Source organism: Pongo pygmaeus, chromosome 2 (genome assembly GCF_028885625.2).
Source record: "Pongo pygmaeus isolate AG05252 chromosome 2, NHGRI_mPonPyg2-v2.0_pri, whole genome shotgun sequence".
Taxonomy (NCBI): Eukaryota; Metazoa; Chordata; class Mammalia; order Primates; family Hominidae; genus Pongo; species Pongo pygmaeus.
In genome coordinates, this window is record NC_085930.1 from 41,757,758 (window position 1) to 41,783,232 (window position 25,475).

At 39.8% G+C, this 25,475-nt stretch overlaps 2 protein-coding genes across 10 annotated transcripts in view; one reads left to right on the forward strand and one right to left on the reverse strand.

Moving 5' to 3' along the window:
* MORC1 (MORC family CW-type zinc finger 1) overlaps positions 1-21,121 on the reverse strand; it is a 169,201-nt gene extending 148,080 nt beyond the window's left edge. For 4 of the 8 annotated variants that reach the window (XM_054481556.1, XM_054481553.1, XM_054481554.1 and 1 more), the window contains exons 1-6: positions 20,865-21,121; positions 17,288-17,341; positions 13,666-13,700; positions 6,792-6,860; positions 3,371-3,461; positions 2,302-2,410 (exon numbers count right to left, since the gene is read on the reverse strand). In XM_054481556.1, coding sequence (XP_054337531.1) covers positions 2,302-2,410; positions 3,371-3,461; positions 6,792-6,860; positions 13,666-13,700; positions 17,288-17,341; positions 20,865-20,929 — 423 coding nt within the window. In that variant the 5' untranslated portion in view covers positions 20,930-21,121. The remainder of the gene's footprint in view (positions 1-2,301; positions 2,411-3,370; positions 3,462-6,791; positions 6,861-13,665; positions 13,701-17,287; positions 17,342-20,864) is intronic. The other 4 variants (XM_054481555.1, XM_054481552.1, XM_054481550.1 and 1 more) reach the window with 2 other exon arrangements.
* A 5-nt stretch (positions 21,122-21,126) lies between these two features.
* The window catches only part of C2H3orf85 (chromosome 2 C3orf85 homolog), a 31,287-nt gene continuing 26,938 nt past the window's right edge, over positions 21,127-25,475 (forward strand). Inside the window, exons 1-2 of one of the 2 annotated variants that reach the window (XM_054481558.1) lie at positions 21,127-21,351; positions 24,512-24,593. The gene's annotated coding sequence lies outside the window, so the exon portion shown is untranslated. The remainder of the gene's footprint in view (positions 21,352-24,511; positions 24,594-25,475) is intronic. The other variant, XM_054481559.1, reaches the window with a different exon arrangement.

The following is a 25,475-nucleotide window of genomic DNA, read 5'->3' on the forward strand; positions in this document are numbered from 1 at the left end:
AGTTTCCAAATCAAAAAGACCCAACAAGTGACCAGCACAATGGGTGTAAATAGACCACGCAAAGGCAAAACATTGAAATCAGAATACTGAGACAAAGAAGATTCTTTTGACCTTCAAAGAGTAAAGGCAAACAAACAAACAAAAAATGAATGGGTCACATATAAGATTAAGTAATTAAATGGCTTGAGACTTCTCAATAACAACACTAGAAACTAGATAATGAAGCAAAACCTTCAAAATCCTGAAGGAAAATAAATTCCAACCTAGAAATAATACCAAGCCCAACTACCATTAAGTGTTTGGGTAGAATAAAAACCTTTTAATGCATGTGAGGTCTCCAGATATTTTGCCCCCTATGTTCCTTTGCTCAAGAAGTCACTGGAGAACATGCTGTACCAAGGAGAGAGAGCAAGCTACGGAAGAAGACATGAGCTCTAGGATCTCAGAGATGACACAGAAGAGAGGGGAAGGGAATCACCAAGAAGAGGGCAAGGGCAGATCCCAGGATGGCAGCCGAACACCACCATGGAAGCAGGAGTGTGAGCTGCAGCACAGGAGAAAGCCCTGAGCAGACTTTATCAGGAAGATGGGACTGAAAGGACAGCACTTTGAGACTGGGGTTAACACAGTGACACGAACACAGAAAACCAAGCAAATATTCAGTGACTGTAATACACATAAAAAACTAAGCAGTCAATGATTAATTTTAGGGGAAATAAGTTGCACATGAAAAGGAAAAATAATAGTTGATGACTTGGTATAATTTGAACAGTGTTTATAAAGTCTTACAAAGTAAATACTGAATACTGTCATAACTAAAATTACAATAAAGCTATGTTGCGGGTGGGGGATGAGAAGACTATGATTATATGATAGAAGCAGAGAAAAAAGGTAGGTAAATCCTCTTTAAAGTGGGAGGTTAACAGATAATGCCTAGATAAAATCAAGAAGTAGCAATACAAGCATGCTATTTAGAGATACGCAGGTAAATATCAAAAGAACAGGCCATTTATTTTTATTTTTATTTTTATTTTTTTGAGACAGGGTCTCACTATGTTGCTCAAGCTGGCCTCAAACTACTGGGCTCAAGTGATCCTCCCTCTTCAGCCTCCCGAGTAGCTGGGACTACAGATGGACTCCACCATGCCCAGCTAGAACTTGTTAATATTGTTGTAAGAGGTTGTCTCTGTGGAAGTAGAAATGGGAAGTGGTTGCTGTTTTTAGGTTTTTTTTAAAAAGGGAATGGCCCATTTTAAGAAAGCTATAATTAAGGGTTAGCCCAATTTTCCTTGCCCTTTACACACATAACATGCAACATAAATGCTTACAGCATCACTTTTCCTCAGGTCAGGCTCCCACACGGCTTATTCCTTTTTACCTGCAGACTGCTCCTGTCACCCAGCCCCACCCACTGGCAGTCTCACAGTCCTACACCGTCCATCCAAACTCCATATGCATCTCCAGGTCTGAGACTTGCTGGGGCCATTATTCTCTAGCACCATCTTTTCCAGCTGCAAGTTGTACTCTTTCCATAAAACCCTCATTGGGCACTCTAGGCCCTCTAATCTCTCCATCCATATTATTGCTTTTGATAATCTGCTAACAGTAGCCACACAGACTCATTGAGGAGCATTCTTTTTAAATACCCTCACTTTTTTATCCAATTCATATGTGTCTACCTTATTTTGTGATAAAGCTGAAGACTCTTAGATGGCCATATGACCTTCTGCTTCTTTCCTACCTTAATAGAGTCTATCCAGTACTAGGTAGAGAGTAGTTCCTCAACATGTATTTGTTATATTGAATTATAACTGATAGCCATAATAATAAAATTCAGGCACCGGTAATTAATAAAATGCCTCTGGATCAGCAAATGGAGTTGAAATTATGGTCACCAGAGTTACAGTTTTAAGTCTATTTTGCATTCAATTTCTTTACATTTTGTATTCCAAGTTTTTGACTCCAATATTTAATTTATTTTTAAAATGATAATCAATTTATGGCATATATGGTGGAAAGATTTTGCAGGTTTCTTCTAAAAAGCTCATCATGTCTAAGGGAGCCTCTTACTTTGGGAGATTTGAGCACATGGATAATGAAAATGAAGTCCTCAGGAAAGGGTCAAGAGGACAGCTCTTTGATGTCCTCAGAATGTCTTGATACCTTCTCTCCATTTCCCAAACATATTCCTAAGTTTCTAAATCATATCAGAAAGAACCCATGACAAGACTTCACCTCGTGAGAGAGTAAATGAAAGCAACATCATTGCTGTGGGAACAGAAGGAAAACTTCAACTCTTACCTCACTAAGACTTTCTTCTTCACAGAATGTCTGAGAAAAAAACACACAGGTCATCGTTTCTTCCTTCTTCGTAAAAAGAATAAAGTCTTTTCCAATTCTCATGGACCCGCTATATTAAAAATGAAGAACATCATGTTTTACATCTCAAATACTAAAAAGAAAGAAACAGGCAGGCTGTTATCACTGTGTACTGTAACAGGATGTTCTTTCCAACACTCTGTTCTGCTGACCCATCATCAAGAGGGTACAATTTTTTTTTTTTTTTTCAAAGTAAAGCAGAAGAATTTGAACTAAGCCAGCTCCACACTCTTGCTTGAGGTTTGGCTGCAGGGGAAAGGGTCCATTCAGGGCTCAAAAGAACAATCATCTATCTCAGGCAGGAGCCGTACAAGTGAGCCTCATGTCGTGACCTTTCAATGCAGCATACTAAAAAAAAGAGCTGCAGATGCAGCACCTAGGTTAAAATATGCTTTGGGAAAGAACAGAACATAGAGATGCAACAAAGCACTAAAGTCCAGGGGTACCACCTCAGGAATCTTTGAAAGAGGATTTATCTTATTATTTGGGAGAATTAACTTAAAATGTTGTAAAGATAAAAGTCAGTTATGGGCCAGGCGTGGTGGGTGGCTCACGCCTGTAATTCCAGCACTTTGGGAGGCCGAGGCGGGCTGATTACTTGAGGTCAGGAGTTCGAGACCAGCCTGGCCAACATGGTGAAACTCTGTCTCTACAAAAATACAAAAATTAGCTGAGCATGGTGGCTCACGCCTGTAATCCCAGCTACCCAGGAGGCTGAGGCAGGAGAATCGCTTGAACCCGGGAGGCAGAGGTTGCAGTGAGCCGAGATCACGCCACTGCACTCCAGCCAGGGTGACAGCGTGAGAATCTGTCTCAAAAAAAAAAAAAGTCAGTTTTGTATATGGAGATTCCAACACAAAGTAGGTCACCCCTGCCTCAAGTTTATATATTTTTTAAAGCTTTACATGCCTGCATCATTCTGTGTAAATTGCTTTATAAACAGTGTTCCCAGTATCAATAATATATGTCTTAAGGGAAAAAAAATTCTCACCTTTTAAGACCATTGCCGTATTGCCCTATGAACTTCAAGGTTGACAGCCGTTTTTTGGATCGTCCAAAGTAAATGATGTCTGAAGCTTCCTCTGTAATTGACAGTGACTTTTAAGGTGGTTAGGAAGACTCTTTGACACTGGCCTGAGGCCCAGCTGTCAGGATCTCACATTCCTCAGAACATCAGGGCAAACCCATAGCTCTTGGGTCAGCCCAGAGACAAGGATTTTCATCAGAATCCATAGTCTCTGACAAGGGTCTTAATGGTATTACAGTCAGCCCAAGGTACGGCGGGCTCCACATTCATGGACTCAACTAATCTTGGACTGAAAATATTCAGAAAAAAATAAATTGCATCTGGACTGACCATGTACAGACTTTTTTTTGTCATTATTCTCTAAACAACAAAGTATAACAACTATTTAATAGCATTTACACTGCATTGGGTATTATAAGGAACCTGGAAAAGATTTAAAGTATACAGGAGGATACATATAGGTTATATGGAAATACCATGCCATCTTCTTTCCACAGCTTTTGGTATCCTAGAAAGGTCCTGGAATCCATTCCCTACAGATACTAAGAAACAACTGTATACTGAAAGAGATGAGACAGACCTAACCATGTGGCCTTAGGCAGAGTTTAAAAGTCTGAGCCTTAATTTCCATGTGCTGTAAGAGGGAACTACGTAATACTTATATCACGGTGTTGCTGAGGAAGATAAATGCAACAAATGAAATAAGATGATGTATTTGTGAAATCCTGAACACAAAACTTGGCACTTGGTGGGTGTTACCAAATTACAAGTGTTATAATTATTTGTACCACTAGTAATTTCCCCACGAATTTAGCCCTTAACCAGGCCCATGTGAGACTAAGAGGGGCAGGATGACCTCTGCTCTGATACTACCTGGGAAAGAAGGCTAATCATTTCAGACGTTCCAAGTCATTCTCCCGACCTCTCCAGGTATTCTGGAATTCTAGACAGTAATCCTCTGGACTTCAGAATATATTAATACCAACCTCCAGAACCAAGAATGTTCTTCTTGTTGGCCTACCTGAATACATGCTGAAGAATTGTCCTGAGGACCCCGTGTCAGTCTGGGTACAGACATGCTATAGTTCAGTGGCACATGGTATGAGATGTGTAAAAGCCACCAAACATTCTGCTTCTCTGAAACTAACTGGACCTCCTATGATGTGTTCCTATGAGGGGTTAGGCATTAGGTAAGGATATCCATAATGACAATATTAGCTAACACTTATTGATTGTTTAGTACATGCTAGGTACTATGTTGTAAACTTACACGCACAGCTTATTTAATACTTATAACAAAACAAGAAAGGTATTATTATTATGACCTGCATGTCACAGATGAGCAAATGGAAGTCTAAGGAGTTTTAAAAACCTGCCCAAGGTCACAGAGCTGATAGAGGGTACAGCTAGGATTATAACCCAAAGTTTTGAGTCTTGGTACAGACATGGTATAGCTCTGAACCAAATCCCATGAGTTCATTACACACTACATGAACTCACATGCATGGTTACCAGGTTCTGAGCATGGGAATAAACCACTGAACAGGCCAGGCATGTCTTCTGCTTTGGACAACATTATGTCATGGTAGGAGAAACAGACTGCAAGTAAACTAATAAACAAGATCATTTCTGACTGAGAGTATTAAGTGAAGAAAACAAAACCAGGGTAATGCGATAGAGAATTAACAGGAATGTGGCCTGCAGACAGAATGATCAGGGAAGGCCACTGGCAGATGGTTAACATGAGATGGATTCAAATGATGAGAGGTCAGCCATGTGTGGGTGGAGTGTTCTAAGGGAGGAAGTGGGAAGAACAAGAAAAGGCCAAAGAGGTGCATAGGGCCAAATAATGTGAGGCCTTAGAAGAGATGCTGGGAGTACAAATTGTATTAAGTAATGGAAAACCACTGAGGGTTTTCAGCAGGAAAATGATATGAGAAAATGTACATTAAAAGAAAGAAAATCACTCAGGATGCTGTGTGGGGAATGGACTGTAAAGGGGCAAGACTAGAGAATTTTTTAAAAACCCGAAAAGTACTGTAGTCGTTTTCTATGGGTCAAGATTGATCTAGCTCCGTTTGAACAATGGATAGATTCTACTTTTAGTCATCTTCCTTCTACTTTATTACTACTTGATGCTACTATGTAACTGAAGTGTGAGTTCCTTCTGAAGGTCGGAATATCTGTCACTTGTCTGTGTTTCAAACATTTTGTTCATGACCCATATAAAAAGAGTTGCTTCTTTTCATAAGGAATTCCCTTAGAATATATCACATATATTCTGTCATTTATTTTAGGAATTCAAAAAAATGAACTTAATATTCAGGCCAGAAGTGAAAAATTACTTTTTTCAGCATGAGTTTTTTCTGTTGTTGTTACAAACTCTTCTTTCTCATTTAAACAATAAAAGACCAAGAATACTTTTAATCAAAATAACCTGGAAAAATCAAAATTATCCGAAGTCAGAACAAAACTGGGTGAAATAGTCTTTCTAAACTTGCTAATACTCTTCAACTATTCAGACCAAGGGGAAACTTCAGAGCCGAAATAAGATATTTGCCATATCTCATATCCTCAGCTTCTATCAACAAATCAATATGTGAGCATACTGATGCATCCTTTCCTCAGTTGTGGAACTGAACATGGCAGTTCCATATTACTGGAACTCTCACCATTTTTTAAATCTAGTGGTCAAAAACCCTGGCTTGTGGAACACATCGTGTTTAAAGAATTCAGGAATACAATATCTAAAACAACCCAATGCCCTCAGATGGAATCACATTTCAATTTCACAGCACACAGACACTGTATACCCATAATGTGCTGGCTTTGTGCTAACCTTGAATACACAAAGATAAGTCGTGAAATATATTGTAGATGTATTCTTTATGATGGGAACATTCATTTGCAGCAAGTAAAGCTTTCAAAATGCAGAGGAAAAAACAAGGCTAAAAACAAGGAGAGGAAACCTCTACCTCAAGGTTAAGCAAAATTAAAAATAGCCTACAGGCACAAGAAACTGCCTGGGGCTCTCACAAGCAATACCTAAAGGATGAGCTAAAAACAATCTCAGAGTCCATTCAGTGACTATTTGTTTTCCATTCATTCCCAGATGCTTATTTCTTACCAGTAAAATTTGCCTTTCATTTTTCTGACAATATTAACATACATTTACTTTTTGTCTTGGTTTAGATGGTTACAATAAATTTACTCTGCCAGCTGGGATACTTAAATCTAAAAAGTTCAACAAAAAGTCTGGGGCTTATTTTCCTTAATAGCTCCATACCTGTTTTTGCATAGATAGTTCAATTTATTTTTATTTATTTTGTAGGTTTTCAGACTGTTTCCTTTAACAGCCAGTTAGGTATCTAGATAATTAACTTACCAGGGCTCATGCCACATCCATCATCCAGGAAACACAACATGAATCCCCCCCGCAGTTTTTCATTATCCACTGTAAGAGAAAGCAGTTATTACTAATAAATATCGGGCTTAATTTGTTAGTCAGAAAGTCATGCTGCTAGAATAATTATTTGTCTTCCTCCAATGCAGCCACAGAGTGACAGAGTTATGGCACAAAGATGGAGCCTAGAGTGGAGTCTTGGCTACAGCTTCACAAGAAACTGCAGGGGAAAAATAATCATGCAACATAAGGGCTTTAAATTAACACAAAACATCTACATGTGAAAAAATTATGTATACAGCAGGACATGTTCTGCTCTGCAACTGGACTAGTCCTTTAAATGTCAGGCATTTCCTCTCTGTGGGGAGGGAAAAAGGTAAATGGTGAAGTGACCCCAGGATCCTTCACTCAAACTGACCAACCTTTGTGCCCTTCCACCAAAGCACAATTATAAAATAAATCTACGCCATTCTTATTAAATCCATCAGGCTCCCTTCTAAGTAGTTAATTTTCATAAGAGCCATTTGTGAGTGTGTCTTCATGGGAGCAAATACTTACCTCTTGAAGACGCATTTAATTTTTGAAAATGGCTAAGTTATTTGAAATCAACTTTGATGATTTAAAGATATCATTAAATTACATAACATAATCTTTGGTTTACAACAATGTTGGAGGTAGGCTGGGTGTGGTGACTCATGCCTGTAATCGCAGAACTTTGGGAGGCTAAGGCAAGAGAATCACTTGAGGCCAGGGGTTCAAGACCAGCCTGCCCAAGGTAGTAAGACTTTGTTTCTAAAATAAATAAATAAATAAATAAAGTTAAAGCTGTAACTAAAACTAATGAGACTAATTTTAGTGCCCAGTTTGTAAACTGGCCCTGAAAATAATTTCAGTAGTTGGACATATGAGTTCTAGCACATTTCTCTTTCTTAAATGACAGTGTTATTCAGGAATAATTTATGCACAATAAACTCCACATGTTTAAAGTGCACAATTTGACAAATTTTCACACACACACACACACACACACACACACGTATGAAATCATAACCACAGTCACAGCAGCGAACATATCCACACCTCAAATGTTTCCTCCTGACCCTTTGTAAACCCTCCCTTAGGACCCTTCCATGTCCCATCACCCTCACCTTACCCTCAAGCAATCACTGATATGCTTTCTGTCCCCATAGATTCATTTCTAGCACATTTATTAAGTCAACTTCTCTGTTCAAAAGTCACTTAGAGACTGGATGTGGTAGCTTACGCCTGTAATCCCAGCACTTTGGGAGGTCAAGGAGGGAGGATGGCTTGAGCCCAGGAGTTCAAGACCAGCCTGGCCAACATAGTGAGACCTTATGGCCACTAAAAATTAAAAATAAAAAAATAGGCTGGGCACGGTGGCTCATGCCTGTAATCCCAGCACTTCGGGAGGCCAAGGTTGGCAGATCACGAGGTCAAGAGATTGAGACCATCCTGGCCAACATGGTGAAACCCTGTCTCTACTAAAAATACAAAAATTAGCTGGGTATGGTGGCGCATTGTCTGTAGTCCCAGCTACTCTGGAGGCTGAGGCAGGAGAATCACTTGAACCCGGGAGGCAGAGGTTGCAGTGAGCCAAGATTGCACCACTGCACTCCAGCCTGGGTGACAGAGCGAGACTCCATCTCAAAAAAAATAGCCAGGCATGGTGGCGCATGCCTGTAGTCTTGGCTACTTGGGAGACTGGAACAGGAGGATCATTTGAGCCTAGGACTTCAAGTTTGCAGCGAGCTATGATCACACCACTGCACTCCAGCCTGGGCAACAGAGAGAGACCCTGTCTCAAAAAAAGAAAAAAAAAGTCACCTAGAATTAATATTTTAAAAAGTAATAAGTCTCAAGATAGCCCATGAATACATACTTATAAAACATACTTAATCTTTCTGGGTTTATAATTTCATGGTGATGTGCCCACTTCTAATTCCCCCTTCTCTCTCTATTTTACTTCTTTGTCTGTAAACTTTTAGGATCTGGCCTACCATTTCATTTTCCCAGTTCCTCCTCTCTACCTAGTCCTCTGATCTGCTTACCTCAACTTCTGTGTCAGGACATTCCTCCTCTCCCCCTTTAAGGTATTTGTTCTGTTTAGTCCTCCCTCTAAGGCTGATATTTCCTCACTGTTCAATGAGGGGAATCCAACTCTGCTGAGTTCTCTGCATAAGGCAGTAGCTCTCAATCTTGGTTGCACATTGAAATCAACTAGAGATATTCTAATGTAACTGGTCTTGGATAGGGTTCAGAAATTGGTATTTTCTTGTAAAATCTCCCTCAGTTATTCTAACGTTCATCTGGGATTGGGAACCACCTGATGCAAAACCAGGTTCAGCCTCGGGCAGCTCTGCATAGTAGCCACAGCTGATTTGCACTTCTTTGTAAATATTTCTCCTGGAAGGAGCTTGCAGAAAGAAGGGCATTCCTTCAGTAAATGGCTGGGAAAGACCCAAGATTCCTAGCAGACATATACTACAGTACCTCCCTTTTTTGTAAATCCATATTAGGAATTGGAGACAAACAAGTATAGCCTCAAAATTTAATACTCCCCATTATCCACTCCGAAACCTGGCCTTGTTATTTCCTTAAAACTATGAATTTCAGGTATATTTTATCACCTGTTAATTATGCATGTCCAAAACAAAACAAACACCTCCTCCCGCATTAGACTTTCTCCTCCTTGTTTCCTGTTCAATAAATGGCATCACCCTGCCCCTAGGCTTCAGCTGTCCAAGTCAAAACCTCAGGATCATCATTATGTTCTCCATCTCCTCACCCCTCACACGGGCAACCATCTGGTCCTCTCGATTTCACTGCCTTAATGACTCCCGTTTGACCACTTTCTCTATCCCCAGTATACTGTCTGGTTTCAGGAAACCACCATCTCTTTTCTGGATCACAACAGCGCCCTACCTTCTTGCTCTCCCTACAGTCACAGGGTGCAGCCAGTCTTCCGTCAGTCGTGCATTTCACTGCTCTCCTGCTTAAAACCTCTCCATATCTTCCCACTGCTCTCAGGATAAAATCCAACCACCTAACAAATCTTGTTTGCCCTCCATGACCAGGCCATCTGGATAACTCTCCAAGCTCATTTCTTGTCTTCCCCTCACCTGCCCATACTGCCACCTTCCACTCCTGCACAAATACTCCCCTTGAACAAATCTTAAACATCTCAAACATTTTTTCTATATTCTCTCCATATTCCAGTTGCTGCACATAATGCCCTTCCACCCTTTCCATGCTTCACTCACCAGGCGAATGCCTATTTTCTCTTTCAATTAGTTCATATCAGACTTTTAGGAAGCCTTTCCTAATCCTTCCATGTCATTAGTGCCCATAATTAATGACCCCTTTATCTGTTTTCCTACCTTTGTAGTATATTAAAATACCTGTTCGTGTATCTATTTGTCTTTTGGACCAATGGTTCCTACACTTTTTTGGAACACAGTTATCTCAGAGATATGAGGAAAGCTATGGGCCCTCTACCCACCAAAGTACAGCTACATACTACATTTTTCATGGGCTCCACACTAAAATGCCAGTTCCTTAAGAGTGTAAACGCAGCACCTAGCCCAGTGCCTGGCATTTAGTAAGCACTAAAAAAAAGTACCGAATGCATATCCATGTTTACTGGAACTAATACACACAAATGTATAAACCACCACGGTGAAACATATTTCATTTGAATTTTATAGCCTTCAAATTATTACTTGACAGAAATGTAAGACTGAGAATAATTCAAGGCCACAGTAAATAATTTGAAAACTAGTCCAATCTTAGATTAACTTTGTATCCCCAGAATAATTCTATGTATTGATGCATAAGCATTGTCCCCGCCTTTTTTATCCATTTTTTTAAGAAAATCAGTTTGCTATGTTGATAGCCATATGATAGCTTGCCTCAATAAAAAATGAATAGGTAAATCAATAAAAACATGAATAGGTAATATTAAGCCAAACTGAACTATAAGTTCAGTTTTTCACAAAATATACATAAACACAAAAAAGAAGTAAGTGCCAGCCAAGTGTGGTGGCTCACGCCTGTAATCTCAGCACTTTGGGAGGCTGAGGCAGAGGGAATCACTTGAGGTCAGGAGTTTGAGACCAGCCTGGCCAACAATGATGAAACCCTGTCTCTACTAAAAATACAAAAATTAGCCGGGTGTGTGCCTGTAATCCCAGCTACTCGAAAGGCTGAGGCAGGAGAATTGCTTGAACCTGGGAAGCAGAGGTTGCAATGAGCTGAGATGGTGCCACTGCACTCCAGCCTGGGCAACAGAGTGAGACTCCATCTCAAAAAAAAAAAAAAGGCCAGGCGCGGTGGCTCACGCACTTTGGGAGGCCGAGGTGGGCGCATCACGAGGTCAGGAGACAGAGACCATCCTGGCTAACATGGTGAAACCCCATCTCTACTAAAATACAAAAAATTGGCCAGGCGTGGTGGCAGGCGCCTGTAGTCCCAGCTACTCGGGAGGCTGAGGCAGGAGAACGGCATGAACCTGGGAGGCAGAACTTGCAGTAAGCCGAGATCACGCCACTGCACCCCAGCAAGACTTCATCTCAAAAAAAAAAAAAAAAAAAAAAAAAAAAAAAAGAAGTGCCACTTTAATCTCAACTTGGTCAAGATCTTATTTTGTTTGTTTATGATGATGCTAAGTACTTAGAGAAAGTGGGGTGAAATAAATGCTCTCATTCCCTGCTCGTCTCCAGTCACAAACCCCAAAGAATATAATACATGGATTCTGATTGTATTTGTTGTATTTTGTGACTATGGATAAGTCTTCTCAACCCACCATCAATTGTGCATGTGCTCTGAATGAAATGCAGCTTACATCTATTCCTCCTCTTCCATTTCTAGAACTACTGCCTATTATAATTCTCATGAAATCTTATAGGTAATTCCAATAGCCATACCTCCCTGCCATCCTTGCTTTCATACTTCTCCAGACTCTCTTATAAGGTATTTCTGGAATGAGTATCTTTCTTTAAAAAAGAAAAGAGCACATGTCTACTTAGAAAACTGACACTGCTCAAAGTTCTTCAGTGGTCCATTGACTGCAGAAAAAACCATAGTATGGTATTGAAGATGCTCATTCATTTGGTTCTGACACTTAGTGCCAGTCAACCCAGCCTCAGCATTGTTCCCTGAGTGCTTTTTCACCAGGTATCTGTGTGGCTCCCTCCCTTACATCATTCAGGTCTTTGCTGGTGTGTTAGCTATTTAAATAAACCTTCTTAGACCACCCGTGAAAAACTGTATACCCCTTCCATGGCTCTCTGTTCTCTTCTCCTGCTTTATTTTTTCCCTTTTAGCACTTATCATTGCCTGGTATATTACGTATTTGTTCATTTCTGTATTGTCTATCTCTCCCCATTAGGATACATGTTCCAGGGGAACACAGACCTCAACATTTTGCTCAGTGCACTATCCCCAGCACCTAGAATAATAGACAACAAATTATTACTGAATAAATTAATGAATCTGTGAGTAGCCTACCTCCATTTGTTTTCTCATAATTATTACCTACACAGGAATATTCTTTTCTTCCTGGAGTATCTGACAAAAATCACATCCATATTTCAAGCTCTAGCCCCTTAATATGAGGCATAATTTCTCCTTTCTCTGTGTTCCCACCATACTCTGAGTCTCCCCTAAGCAAGAGTGTTCATCCTATTTTACTTTATTGGATATGGAAGGGAAGATGACTTTTTCTCACTAGAAAGGCCCTATTCTGTGCCTTCACTCATTTTTCCCCTGTGGAGGTGACCTCACTCACCTACTGGTCACTTAGGGAAGGATAAACTGGGGAGGCTCAGTTCTGACCCTGCATTTTCCTCCTAGGAGAGAGCTGCCTGCAGAGAGCATAAGTCCTGATCCGTTGTCCCAGGGCAGATGAGTTTCAGAGGAAGCCCAACTCCACCGGGCTGGTGAATCCACGTGATCCCGGGGTCTGACCTGCAAGTCCATTTGCTCTCTCACACTAAGCTACATACTCCAGCCTAACATTTATCAGCAATAAACGCTGACTCTTTTTTTATTTCTCAAGTGTTTCAGGACCTAGATAGGAGAAGGAGATGAAGAGTGTCATTTATTGTTTCCTCAGTTATCTCAAGAGGTCCACGTCTATCTCCCTCATGAAGCATAAGCACTCCTCTGGCTCAGAACACTCAGTTAACTGAGGTACTTTTTAAACAGAGATATGGATTTACATCATGGAGCATATCCTCTCACCCGTGACCAGTAGCCAATATTGCAGAACAGCTGACAGAAATGTGGTAGGGATGCAGCGTGACTACCTGGGCATTACTCTACAGAGCTGGACCACAGAACCTAACTTCATTAGCATCATAGTCTAATGAGATAACTAATGAGAGCAATAAATATTTGATGACTACAAATAAAGTCAGCAAAGAAAACAGATTTGGTTTGGATTTTCTAGCCCTCATACCACACATTCACGTACACACTTTAAAACTAATAAGTTGGGAATGATGTATGCTTAATTATGAATAACCATTAATTTAATATACTTTTTAAAAATAAAACTGTTTCTCATGGCAGGCAAATTGAGTGCTCCAAATCACTCTGATACATTCACAAAACTCTGGAAGACCTAATTTTGTAAATGGGTCCTTTAGCACACAATTTGACTCTCAGAGTATACTTTCCTCACCCTGGCTCCCCATAGGGTCACCATACCCACAAAGCACTTAGATTACATTAAAATTCTATAGAATGTGGTTTTATTTCATGAAATAAAATACAAGCAAAATAACTACAGGCTTTCCATTAGAAGAAAATAAAAGAAGAAAGCAAATCTGCTCACCTGAAAAGACATCAAGTCTTTCAGCCCCTGCATCTCTGGAAACAATAGAAAAATATTATTGCTTCAATATGAAATGAATTGCTTACATAAGGTATAACCTATTGTCAGATATCAAACAATACAAAAGCCACTTAAATTGCTTCAAAATCAATTTCTAAAATGTTTCACTGTGCTATTATATCATAAAACCTATGATTAGTCATAATTTGAGAATATGAAAAAGACTGCAACTCAGAAACGTGAAAGAAGAGATGGAATTTAGTGGGAATTACACAAAAAACTAACAAAATGGATAAAATTTTTTTTAAAAAACCAACAAAAAAAGCTGCCTGGCAAATAATCCAGAAGTCATGGAATGTTTTTCATATTTTACTTCAAAAAAAAAGAAAAATCAAATTACTAGGTAATAGTGTACTATAAGAAGACATTTTAAAGAACATACATGGAAGGAAAGAAATCAAAATGTTAATAGGAGTTTTCTCTATGTTAGAGGTTGGAAAACTATAGCCACAGACCAAAATGGCCCATCAACTGTTTGTAAATAAAGTGTTATTGGAACACAATCATGCCCATTCATTACATAGTATCTAAGGTTGCCTCAGCACTACAGTGGCAGAGTTGAGTAGTTTCAAAGGAGACCCCATATCCCACAGAGGTGAAAATATTTACCATCTGGTCTTTTACAGAAAAGGATGCTGACTCCTCTTCTAAGTGATGAGAGTACTGATGAAGATTGTTTAAAAAAAAATTCTCCATTTTCTAAAATTCAGATATTATTTTTGTATTTTTTTTAACAATTATTTTTAAAAGTAAAATTTTTAATAGAAAAGGAGAAAGGGCCAGAAGACTCTGGCTTCAATATCAAGGGTGTGAGAGAAAGGAGGAAGGCATAGGCAAGGAAGACTTAGCTGATGAGGAAGAAGGTAAGGTGAGGAGGAGTCTAAAAGGAAGCTCAGTGCAACAACAGCAACTACGTAACTCTGGTGGGGAAACCTGAGCGTCTCTCAAAAGTTCCATCAGTTCTAAACCCAAAACTACCCCAGACAAATCTGAGTAGGTACACTGTACTTGCTCCACAGGCCTAGAAGTTAGTCCCATATAGCTCCTTCCTCTAGCCAATTGCTGCTTCTCAGCCCTCCCTATATAGACACTCTGGAGTTACCACTGCCATTTCTTGAGCACCTCTCATGTATCAAGTAAGCACTGAATGGTATATTTTTGAAAATTCTCTTCCAATCCTTACCATAGTTCCATAACACATAGATATCAACATCTCCATTATACAATCATGCATTACACAAAGTACCATGTACGCAATAAACGCTTAATAAATGCCACCGTACTGAAATGGAAGTTTTTAAAGAGATAGTTTTTTCATGAGCACTTCCACGGACGACGGCATAAAATATTTCACCTTTATCGTATAGAGACATTTTATAATAATCTTTGTTCTTTAGCCCAGGATACTTCCTCTCTGAAGAGCTACTGTATTAGGAAGAGGGCCCTAACAAATCCTTCCTATATCACCACATATTCTTCTCCTCTCTCTACGATATTCTTTTAATATTTTTCAGTTCTAACTTTTAAAACTACAGGAAATCATTAAAATATTGAATACAATGATATAAAAGAATTTCTTAGAATAACATGGGGACTTCATAAAGCTCTCCTTCATAAGACCAACTGAGTATCTTAAGTCTGTTAAATAGCTTCTTTTGATGTCAAATACTAGCATCTAAGCAATGGTGGAAAACTCAAATGTCCATGAAGAAAGAGGGACTGAAGGGTTGAGGCTGTCCATGGGGGAAAACTGGAAATGAGGCAAAGCTGAAGGCACAGGCTGGTCCCAAGAGAGCACCTGCTACTCACCTCCAGCCCCTGCTCCCGTGGAGGAATGTGGCCTTGAGGTTGCTACTTCTCCTAATCTTTCAAGGAAGGCAGAGGGCCCAAATTTTTTATTTGGTATCTCCAATATCTTAAACCTTATAAACAATTCCTTTTTTCTCCCTTCCTTTTCTTTATAAACACTGTGCAAACTTTCACTATGAGCCAAACACACATAAGACAGGCTGGACCTGGTCAAGGGGCTGCCAACTTACAAATGCTGCTCTAAGAACTGGTTTATCGATCACATTTCTCTCAGTCCCCTGAGTCTGAAGTCAGTCTTTCTTTCCCAATCAACCTCTACTACACAAACTGTTTCTATTCTTCTACTTCTTCTACATTCTGATTTTACTTGTCCTCTTTCATTGAATGAATGAAAGAAACAACTTCAAAGGAGAAAAGACAGTTGGAAAAATAGACAAATGTGTTATTTCAGACTTGCAGATATCAAGTTGCTGAAAGTGGGCCCATACAGTAGGAGGCAGGACCGATGACATAGGAGGAGCCTTGCTTCCAAGCTCTGAGCAGCAGCAACAGTAGCAACCCTAAGCTCCTTCAGGGAAACTAATCGGAAGTGTTTATCTGTCTTGGCTTCATCCTTATTAGCTCCTTCCAAGCTGAGTTCATGGCTCTGAACAACAGACTTTATTCTTTTTCTCTACTTCCCTCCCTTTTTATGATTCCATTAGCTCAACAGAGACAGTTTCCTAAAAGTAGGGGATAACGACTTTCTACTTAGTGCCGGGCAGGAACTTCTGGATGGCTGGTTAATTGACTACACTTTGTGGTCACACTCTCAGAAGGGTCATCTCCCATCTAAAGCAAAAAATGGGGAACAAATGCAAAAAAAGCTAAAATACTGTTATCTACCAGTGGCAGGGAATTTAGGCTCCTACTGAGATCCTTGATCTAACAACTGCATATTACTTCCTGGATGGACTTTGCTTTCTGAGGAAAAGGTAGGAAAAAATCTTCTGTTATAGGGAATACCAATATAAAACACATCAAATGCTTTATTCAATTTAACTGAAAAAAAAAAAGAAGCCCCTCACAAGCTCCCACAAATACACTACTGAGTAGAACTTAAATTGTCTAACGGGTTCCTTAATCATTAACACCTTCATTGGAGACAGTAAAATGTGGCAGTGAGATTCTGCAGCCAGACTGCTCTAATTTGAATGCCAGCTCTGCCAAATATGAATTATGTGACTCTGAATAAATCATCTAATCTCTCTATGCATCAATTTCCACATATGTAGAACTAGGATATTAATTCCCATCTCAGAGTGTAGATGTAAGGATGCATGACATACTGCTCATATATAAAGTGTTTATATATGTCTGATACATAGTAAGAGATCAACAAGTTAGCTATGTTCTTAACTATACAATTTGCTTCAACACAGACTTCAATAAATGCCCAAATCCATGTGTAAATTCTCAAGACAAGTATACACTGACATATAATTCAAAAAATATCTAAATGAATATGTACTATTAAATGATTATTAACATAAAAACAGACTTCAAGTTTGATCATAAATTAAAATTAAATAAAGGTGAATAATTATTTCTCTCAACTATCCTTTTCCTAGAATACCTTGATTTTATAGGAAATCAAGTCACAAAATATTTCAGATGGGAAAATATGACATGATCTTTTTATCTTCCCATGTAACTAGACAAGAGTTATGTCATGAAATTCCCTCAATAACTGTTGTTCACAGATAAACCTTACCTTGCATTGTCCAGCAATTCAGCCAGTGCTCCAAAAAGGAAACTGTGAGTGGTGCTGATGAAGAAATAAAGAAAAACAAAAAGTTAAACCAGGTGTGTAATCAATGTAAAAGCTTTAAGATTCTTGCAGACAAATGTTCTCCAGTGCCAGACATCTAGTGAATTAAGAAGTTACTCTAGAAACAACTCTCAGCACGGTCAAGATTCGGAACTAGATACCCTCCATTATGAAGCCAGGGTTAAAAACACTTTTGGCAAAATATCCTGTCCACTTCTAATAAAATAAAAACTTAAGGGCCTTAGTATCTATCATTGAAATAAACTTTGACCTTTTAATATTACTTTATAAGCATGTTTTCAAGTGAGGTTTTTCCCAGAGGATTTTTCATTAAAATTGTATTATTTAAAGACAAAATATTTCTGAAGCATACTGATCAAAATCCTTGCCTACTAAAAGGCCATAAGGCTCCATCTGCAGGCAAAGGAACTGGCAGGAAGCCCTTGTGTGCCTCACCAATCTGTATTTTTCCGCGGAATCTTTCCACCGCTGAAAAGCCTGCTCCTTACATAACCTCAAAAATGGCCTCAGGTCACTCTCTCCTGTACCCTCGAATGCCAGGTCCTCCATAACAGAATGCTCCAGACAGCCTTCAGTATTTACAACATTTTGGAGGTTGCATAGTTATCTAAGGGTGGAATCACACTAGCTTAAGGCTCCCATGCTTGCTTCTCATTTCCTGATGCGGGATATTTCAATCAGCAACCTTATCACAGCATTAAGGGAATATTCAGTATGCAATTTTCTTTCTATATGTAGTAAACAGGTAACAGAAGCAAGAGAGCCTCATTTATCAAAAACACATCTGCTCTTCTATACAAGAGAAAGCATCATCTGCAATATCTCAGAGTCTCCAAACGCCTCAGGCCACAGGACAACACTTTAGCTTAAAATGTATTTTTAAAACACATACACACACACACAGAATATATCCCCATATTTTGGAGTTTCAAACACAGAGGCTGATTAAAAGTCTCGAGTCAATTAAGCTTTAAATTTTGTAATTGAGGAAAAAAACTACTATAATGCTATTGTTACAAAAAGATGTCCTTCGCCCAAAAGAAAGCCACTATAAAAATGTAAAATAGTGTAAAAGAGAAGTATGATATGCTTTACAAAATCAGGACTTTAAATCACAAGCCCTTCTAGGAAATTTAAAGTACATGATTCAACATACATAAATTCAATACATAAACAATCCTTTAGAAAAGCAACTGCAGTAATTCTGACCAAAAACGTCATATGAATTTCTGCACTAGCTCATTCAAGAGATTGTCACTGACTGCCTACCATGTGCCAATGTGTACAGGCAGGGTCTTGGATGTCCTGGAGCTCAAGCTGGCGGGGTACATGGAAAACACACAAGTAAACAAACTTATGAAGATGATATTACAGATTTTGACTGGGTGCTACCTTCGTAGTAGTGATGGGAAAGAGTAACTGGTGACGAGGGGCATGGTGATAGAGAAAGCACCTCTTGGTAAAAGGTATTTAAACTGAGTCCTGAAGGATGAGAGAATTCACTCCCTTGCAGAGTATGGTAGAAACTTTTTACCAAGAGCAAGAGATGCAAAGACCCTCAAAGCAGAAAAAGAGCTAAGGAGACCAGTGAGCTCTGCTTATGGTAAAATGGGGAGAACAGGTTGAGATCAGGGCATGGCTGGGTCATGCAGGGCTTCCTAGCCCACAGAGAAGAGCTTGTACTTGGCTGACATACAACTGGAAACCACTGTAGTGTTTTAAGAAGAGGGGCGTAAGTTGGTTTACATTTTAAAAAGCTCTCTCTGTCAGCTTGCCATTGAGCAGCCAGAATGAGAAGCAAAGAACCCAGTTAAGAGGCTGTCTGGAGTAGTCTGGATAAGGGACAGTGGTGGCTTGGACTAGTCAGTGGCAGGGGAGACAGAGAGAAATGGATAATTTGAAACATATTTAGAGAAAGCATGCACTCTGGATTGGACATAGAGGTAAAGGGAGAAATTTAAAAATCACTCCTTTTGCAAAAGGAAGTCTCAAACAAAAATCTACCTGGGCTGAGCTCAGTGGCTCATGACTGTAATCCCAGCACTCTGGGAGGCCAAAGTGAGAGGATCACTTGAGCTCAGGAGTTCAAGGCCAGCCTGAGCAACATAGCCAGACCCCATCTCTACTAAAAATTAAAAAAAAAAAAGAATTAGTCGGGCATAGGGGTGCATGCCTGTAGTCCCAGCTACTCAGAAGGCTGAGGCTGGAGGATCACTTGAGCCCTGGAGTTCGAGGCTACAGAGAACTATGATCATATCACTGCATCCCAGCCTGGGCCACAGAGCAGGACCCTGTCTCCAAATCCAACCAACCAATCTACCCGGAGGAGCTGAGAAGTCTTCCATTTGTATCTAATTTTGTTGTTACTCCATGTCACTGTCACTTGTTAAGTTACTACACCACCAGTTGAAAATGGGACTGGGGAAGTGGCTACCACAGGGTGGTTTGGGGGAATGGAGGTTGTGAAGCAGTAGCCACAAAATCCATATAAAACTGAGGCTGAGGAATTTTTCTGAGACAAAATTCACAGTCCTTCCAGCACTGCCCTGAGCATTTTTCTTAAACTCACTTGAAACTATTATTTCTTCATTTGTCTTCCACCTCAGCTACCTTTTAACTTTTTGTTCCAGCTTTTCCAGCTTGACATCATTCTCTATAGAGAGATAAAAACTGAGTATCTGCTGAATATTGCCTGTTTAACTCTGTTATGTTAAAATTATACAGTCTGTCCCACACAGCAAGGCTGGCCTTCCCTGGCTTTCTTTACACCTCCATTTCTGTGGTTTCAAATTTGGTACATCCCTGATATCAGTCCCTATATTTAGTAAATCCAAATTACCAAAAGATGCCAAAAAAAAAAAAAAAGAAAGAAAAAGAAAAACCCGGAAGTACCACTGTGAATTAAACAGCACTAACTGCTATAATTTGCTGTATGGGAAATGGCAGATGAGAGAAATAATCTCTGTGATTCCCTTCTGCAATCTGAATATCTAAAATGACACCTGAGAAGCTCTAAAAGGCAGACAGGCATGGCAGAGAAGAAGAAATGCCCAAATAACTGAAAGGTGAGATTCCTATCCTTAGAGAGGTTACATTTTTGAAAAGACTCAGGAGGCCATAGAGTTTGAAATCAATATATGCAAATTACTCTGTTTGAAGGGCAACTTTAACTTTTAAATTGTCAGTGTGTTAGGCAGACTAAGGTTAGGCAGGATCGGTAGAATCACGGTTCTGCTGACCAACAATTAAAGTTATGTTAAATGGTAAATGTGGGGCCTTCCAACCACTTGGTGTTCACTGAAGAGCACCAAAAGGGTTCAGCCTGGCCCAGAATATATCTTTATTATGCTTTCATCGTTTTAAAAAAGCCTATACAGCTCAAATAAATAAATAAATCCATAAATCAAGTTCACTTGTTGAGTATTCCTCAGGGGACGGGCAAAACCTTTCTTCATGGCGCAGAGACCCTCCCCGACCCCGACCCCACCTCGGCACTCACGAGTTGGCGTGGATGAAATCCAGATGCAGCTGGGCCCGCCGAAGCGCAGCGTACCTGTCGTCCATGCCCTCGAACACGACCCGCGCAACTCAAAGGTACAAGGACACCTGACCGGCAGCCGTTCGCCTGCTCCCGCGCCCACACCCACGCCCACGCTCACGTGCAGAGGGCGGGCTCAGCAAACACGTGCTCCCCCTTGCGGCGGCACCGCGAAGCTCCCCCTGCGCCGTCGACCCAGTTGTCTCGCGAGGTTTGTTGCTTGGTCTTGGAGCCGCAATTTGAGAATGACGCATCTGAGCTAGATTCTCCTGGAACTGAGGTTTATGTAACCTTCTCAGACGGTTGTTCCCCACCCTGCCCCTCTCAATCACTCCCCAGCTGGAAAATGGAGCCCAAAACTGGGATTAAAGTTTGATTCGAAATGATTACACACTCACACAAGATGGTGGGGGGAACGTGGGCGGCAAGGCAGGACAGCGCGGGGAAGGTGAGTGGGTAGTTCTCTTTGCTTGTCCAATGTGTTACATAGAACCAGAGGTAAGGGTGCTCTGTCCTGTAATCCTAGCACTTATCTTCCTGTGTCTCTTGAGTTGATCATGTTTTTTCTATTTGGAGGAAAAAATGAAAAACAAAAGTGACAAGCCGGAGACAAAACAAAAGGAATAACTAAAGACAATCAGAACAGAATTTGGACTTTAATATAGAGGCTTGTCCCTAGGTGAGAATAGCTGCCCCCACCTGAATGGATCACTAACCTTTTTTACCTGTCAGCTGACATGGAACTATTGTACTTGCTGGCCTGGCTCAATGCCTAGATATTCGGTATTGCTCCGAAAGATAGAACTAGGCAGGTAGAAGGTAGGGGTGCGGGGTTGGGGCTGGTAGATAAATATGAGGAAGGACTGCGCAGATGTGTAGAACAGCTGTGTAAATAAATGGTGTTTCTCTACTCACAAAGCCCTGAGTTCTTAAGTCACCAAAACCCAAGCGGATTCAATGTCTTTTGACTTGAAAACCAAGGTAGTTCAATATTACTCAGCAAAGATTTTACATGATAGTCATAAAGTCAGAAACAAACATCTATTAAATAAAGAACTTGAACTAGATGTGTTTGTAATTTCCAGGCATCATGCAGGCAGTGAAGCTCTCAGAAAAGAAAAAAAAAAAAAATTTAGTTTTGGAGTAGTCATTCTACTTCCAAAGAGAGGAGTTTATCAGCTACTACATTTATGGGAATCAGGAGAGGAAGAGAGAATTTGAATGGCAACCCGAAGGAACATGATGTTCTAATTTCAAAACTGGAAGTAAACATAAACATTTCAAGTAATTTGCCTGATTGCATTTTTGTTATAACAGTGGCTGATGTGGTGATGTTTTGACAGCAAAATTCTCTTTACTAAGCAACTTGAGCTATCTTTCCAATTTTTCCTTCTATAGAACTTCACAAATATGATATTTTATTTTCATTTTATGAAATAAAATTTTCATTTTACTACCCAATTTCCAGCTGCTATCTCAAAGCAATTTACTGTCGGAAGGGCACCGGAGCCACCAGCCTATAATTAGTAAAGGCTGTGATATCTAATTTTTATCAGAGGGAAGGGTGTGATTATTGCAGAAGCACTCCTTCTAATAATCTGAGCAGAGACTTCCTATAGTAAGTGGCCAGCCCCAAAGCACCAGACAGTACTGGTTAGCCTGGATGACAGGGACAGACAGAATCCATTAGATTGTGCTTAAAAAGAGGCCTGGAAGTCACTGCACAGAATCCACCAAAAGCCTTTCCCCGCCTCCCCATTTCAACACTGTTTAGCCACTCTGCCATCATAAAGGCAAACCTTGTTTCTCCACAAGGAGTACTTTTGTGATTGCTTATTTCAGCCGTATCCCTCAACCCTGCCTCAAGATTCATTTTAACGTCATTTCATGGTAAAAAAAAATACTGGGGGAGTGGCAGGCAGGGGAAATTTAAAATGAGAATGCCATTTGATCATCTAATGGTTGGTACTGATTTTAAGGAAAGCCTGTTTGGGATAAAAGACTCTTCAGCTCTTCCCAACTTAACATTTCAGGTTTGTAAAATTCATATTGTAGTCACAAATAATGGCTCAGATCTTTCAGACTACACTTTCCCTCTCATTTAAACAGCTATTATGTGAACCAGCATTTCATTGCTCTTCACAAACATATTGAACTCAAGACAAATTTCATAAGCATAAAAAACTGATGTTTTGAACCTACCGACCATCCACAATGGTTTGCCATTTGTTAAGAACTAGAATTTAGAAGTGACATTGGCATACTATAATAAACACAGAAAGCAAATGCTATTAAATTGATGATATTAAAAGAGGCCAAGGACCCTCAATTGGCAATAAAATACATCTGAAAACAACTCACACTCTTTGCTTTGGCTTCAATATTTGTCTCCTCCAAAATTCATGTCAAAATTTAATCCTCAATATGGTAGTTTTGAGAGGTGAGACCTTTAAGAGGTGATCGGGTCATGAGAGCTCTGCCCTCATGAATGGATTAATTCATTCATAGATTAATGAGTTATCATGTGAGTGGGACTGGTGGCTTTATGAGAGGAGGAAGAGGGACCTGAACTAGCACATTCAGCCCCCTCTCATTATGTGATGTCCTGGGCCACCTGGGGACCCTGCAGAGAGTTTCCACCGGTAAGAAGGCCCCTGCAAGATATGTCCCCTTGACTTTGAACTTGTGAGCCTCTATAACTATAAGAAATAAATTGCTTTTGTTTATAAATTACTCAGTTTTAGATATTCTGTTATTAGCAACATAAAGTGAACTAAGACACTCTTCTTATTTTATTGCATTCATGTGAGACAATCTGATTAGTGTGTTTTTATCTCTCTCAATCTACTCCATGTTAGACAATGGTAGAGTTTTCATTGCATTAATCTAAGTTATTTATATTACTGGAAATCTTTATGCCCAGGTATGCAGCACAGTGGTAAGCACGTCTGAAAATTGTAGAAAAACAAGAGATCTTGAATTTGCCCAAATAGTAGTGATGGTATTAGAAGATTTAGAAAATAGGGTAGTCACTTTGGTTTGGGTAACCCAATAGCCATTTCCAACTGTCTTATTTCCATCTCACAGCTGAAAGCTTGCTTTCCTGTACTCTTCTGTAGTGACGGATGACAATTTGACCCAGTCTTCAGAAATAACATAGATGTAAAAGTATGCTAAGTGGTTTCTAGAAAGGCTTTTGCTTTCCTATTAAAAGGCACAGGCAGGCCTGGCTCTATCTCCCTCCTTCTGTGTGTCTGCCTTGAATACAAGCACGATACCTGGATCTTTGGGTGTCATTTGCATCCTTGAGGAAAAAGTCAAGAAAATCACTTGAAGCTGCTACAAACATTCTCGAATTACTAAACCAAAACCAGCGATCTCTCACCTCCAGATTTTTTGTTACAAAACAAAACTGAAGTTTAATCCTTATTCGTTTAAGTAATTAGACTTAGCTTTTCTTTTACTTGGATCCAAAGCTATTTTAACTGGTATAGAGAGTATCAAAGCATAATGCCAGAAAGCACCAGAAGTAAACATTCTTTTCATGGTTTGGCATCAGCAAAAGAATATTTATTATAAAGAGTGATATTTATGTTTTTTCTTGACAGAAGTGGTAAATGTGAATTGGCAGAAAGGAAGGAAGACACTGCAGACGGGAGCAGCCATTGGAACAAAAAGATAGAGGAAGGGGTAGGACATACGTGTATGGAATATAATAACTAGAATCAGTAGACTGAAGCACAAGAAGGGACAAGGTTGGCCAGGTAAAGAAGGAGAGCCTTGAAAGAGGGGTTTGCGTTTCAGGGGTTTGCTTGTCAGTAAACAGGTTTATGTTTACCGTGATACATCATTTGGAGTCATTATTGGCTCATCTAGTGAATCAGCCATCTATTTGGTGAAAGCCAGCTCTGTGGTCATCCCAAGAGAGTAGAAAGAAAAACACCTGTTCTTGCATTCAAAAAAGTTATAGTTTAATAGAGGCAAATGTATCAGGTTTCAATCTAAGAAACAGAAACCATTCCAGGTACTTCAAGCACAGCGAAATATAATATAGGGAAATGGATATTTATAAAACTTCTGGGAGGAATAGAAGGGCCAAAATCAGGGGTCACTACTGGACAATTGAATTCAGGCAAACTTCATAAAGCTGCAGAGCACAGGGCAGCATCTGCTGATACCACGGCTTTATTGTCTCCAATTACCTATGGGGATGGCTTCCAGATGGTAGAATGCTGAGCCTGGCCATTGCCTCTAAACCTCACATCCCATGTTCTGCAGGCTAGCAGCAAAGTATTGAAAAAGAGAGAGAGAGAGACAGAGACAGAGACAGGGAGACAGAGAGACAGAGAGAGAGAGAAAGAGAGGAAGAAAAGCATCAGACTTCTGATTTATAGAACATAGTCTAGTTGGTAGAACCCTTTTTCACAACCAGAGCCTTGGTTGCTAAAACATCTAAATGTAGTTTCTAGTTTTTCATCCTCTCTTACAAAACAGACTGAAGAGAAAGTACACAGAGACAGAGGGAATTTCTACTGCATTAATAGGCTTTTAAGGCATCAATTAGAGCAGTAA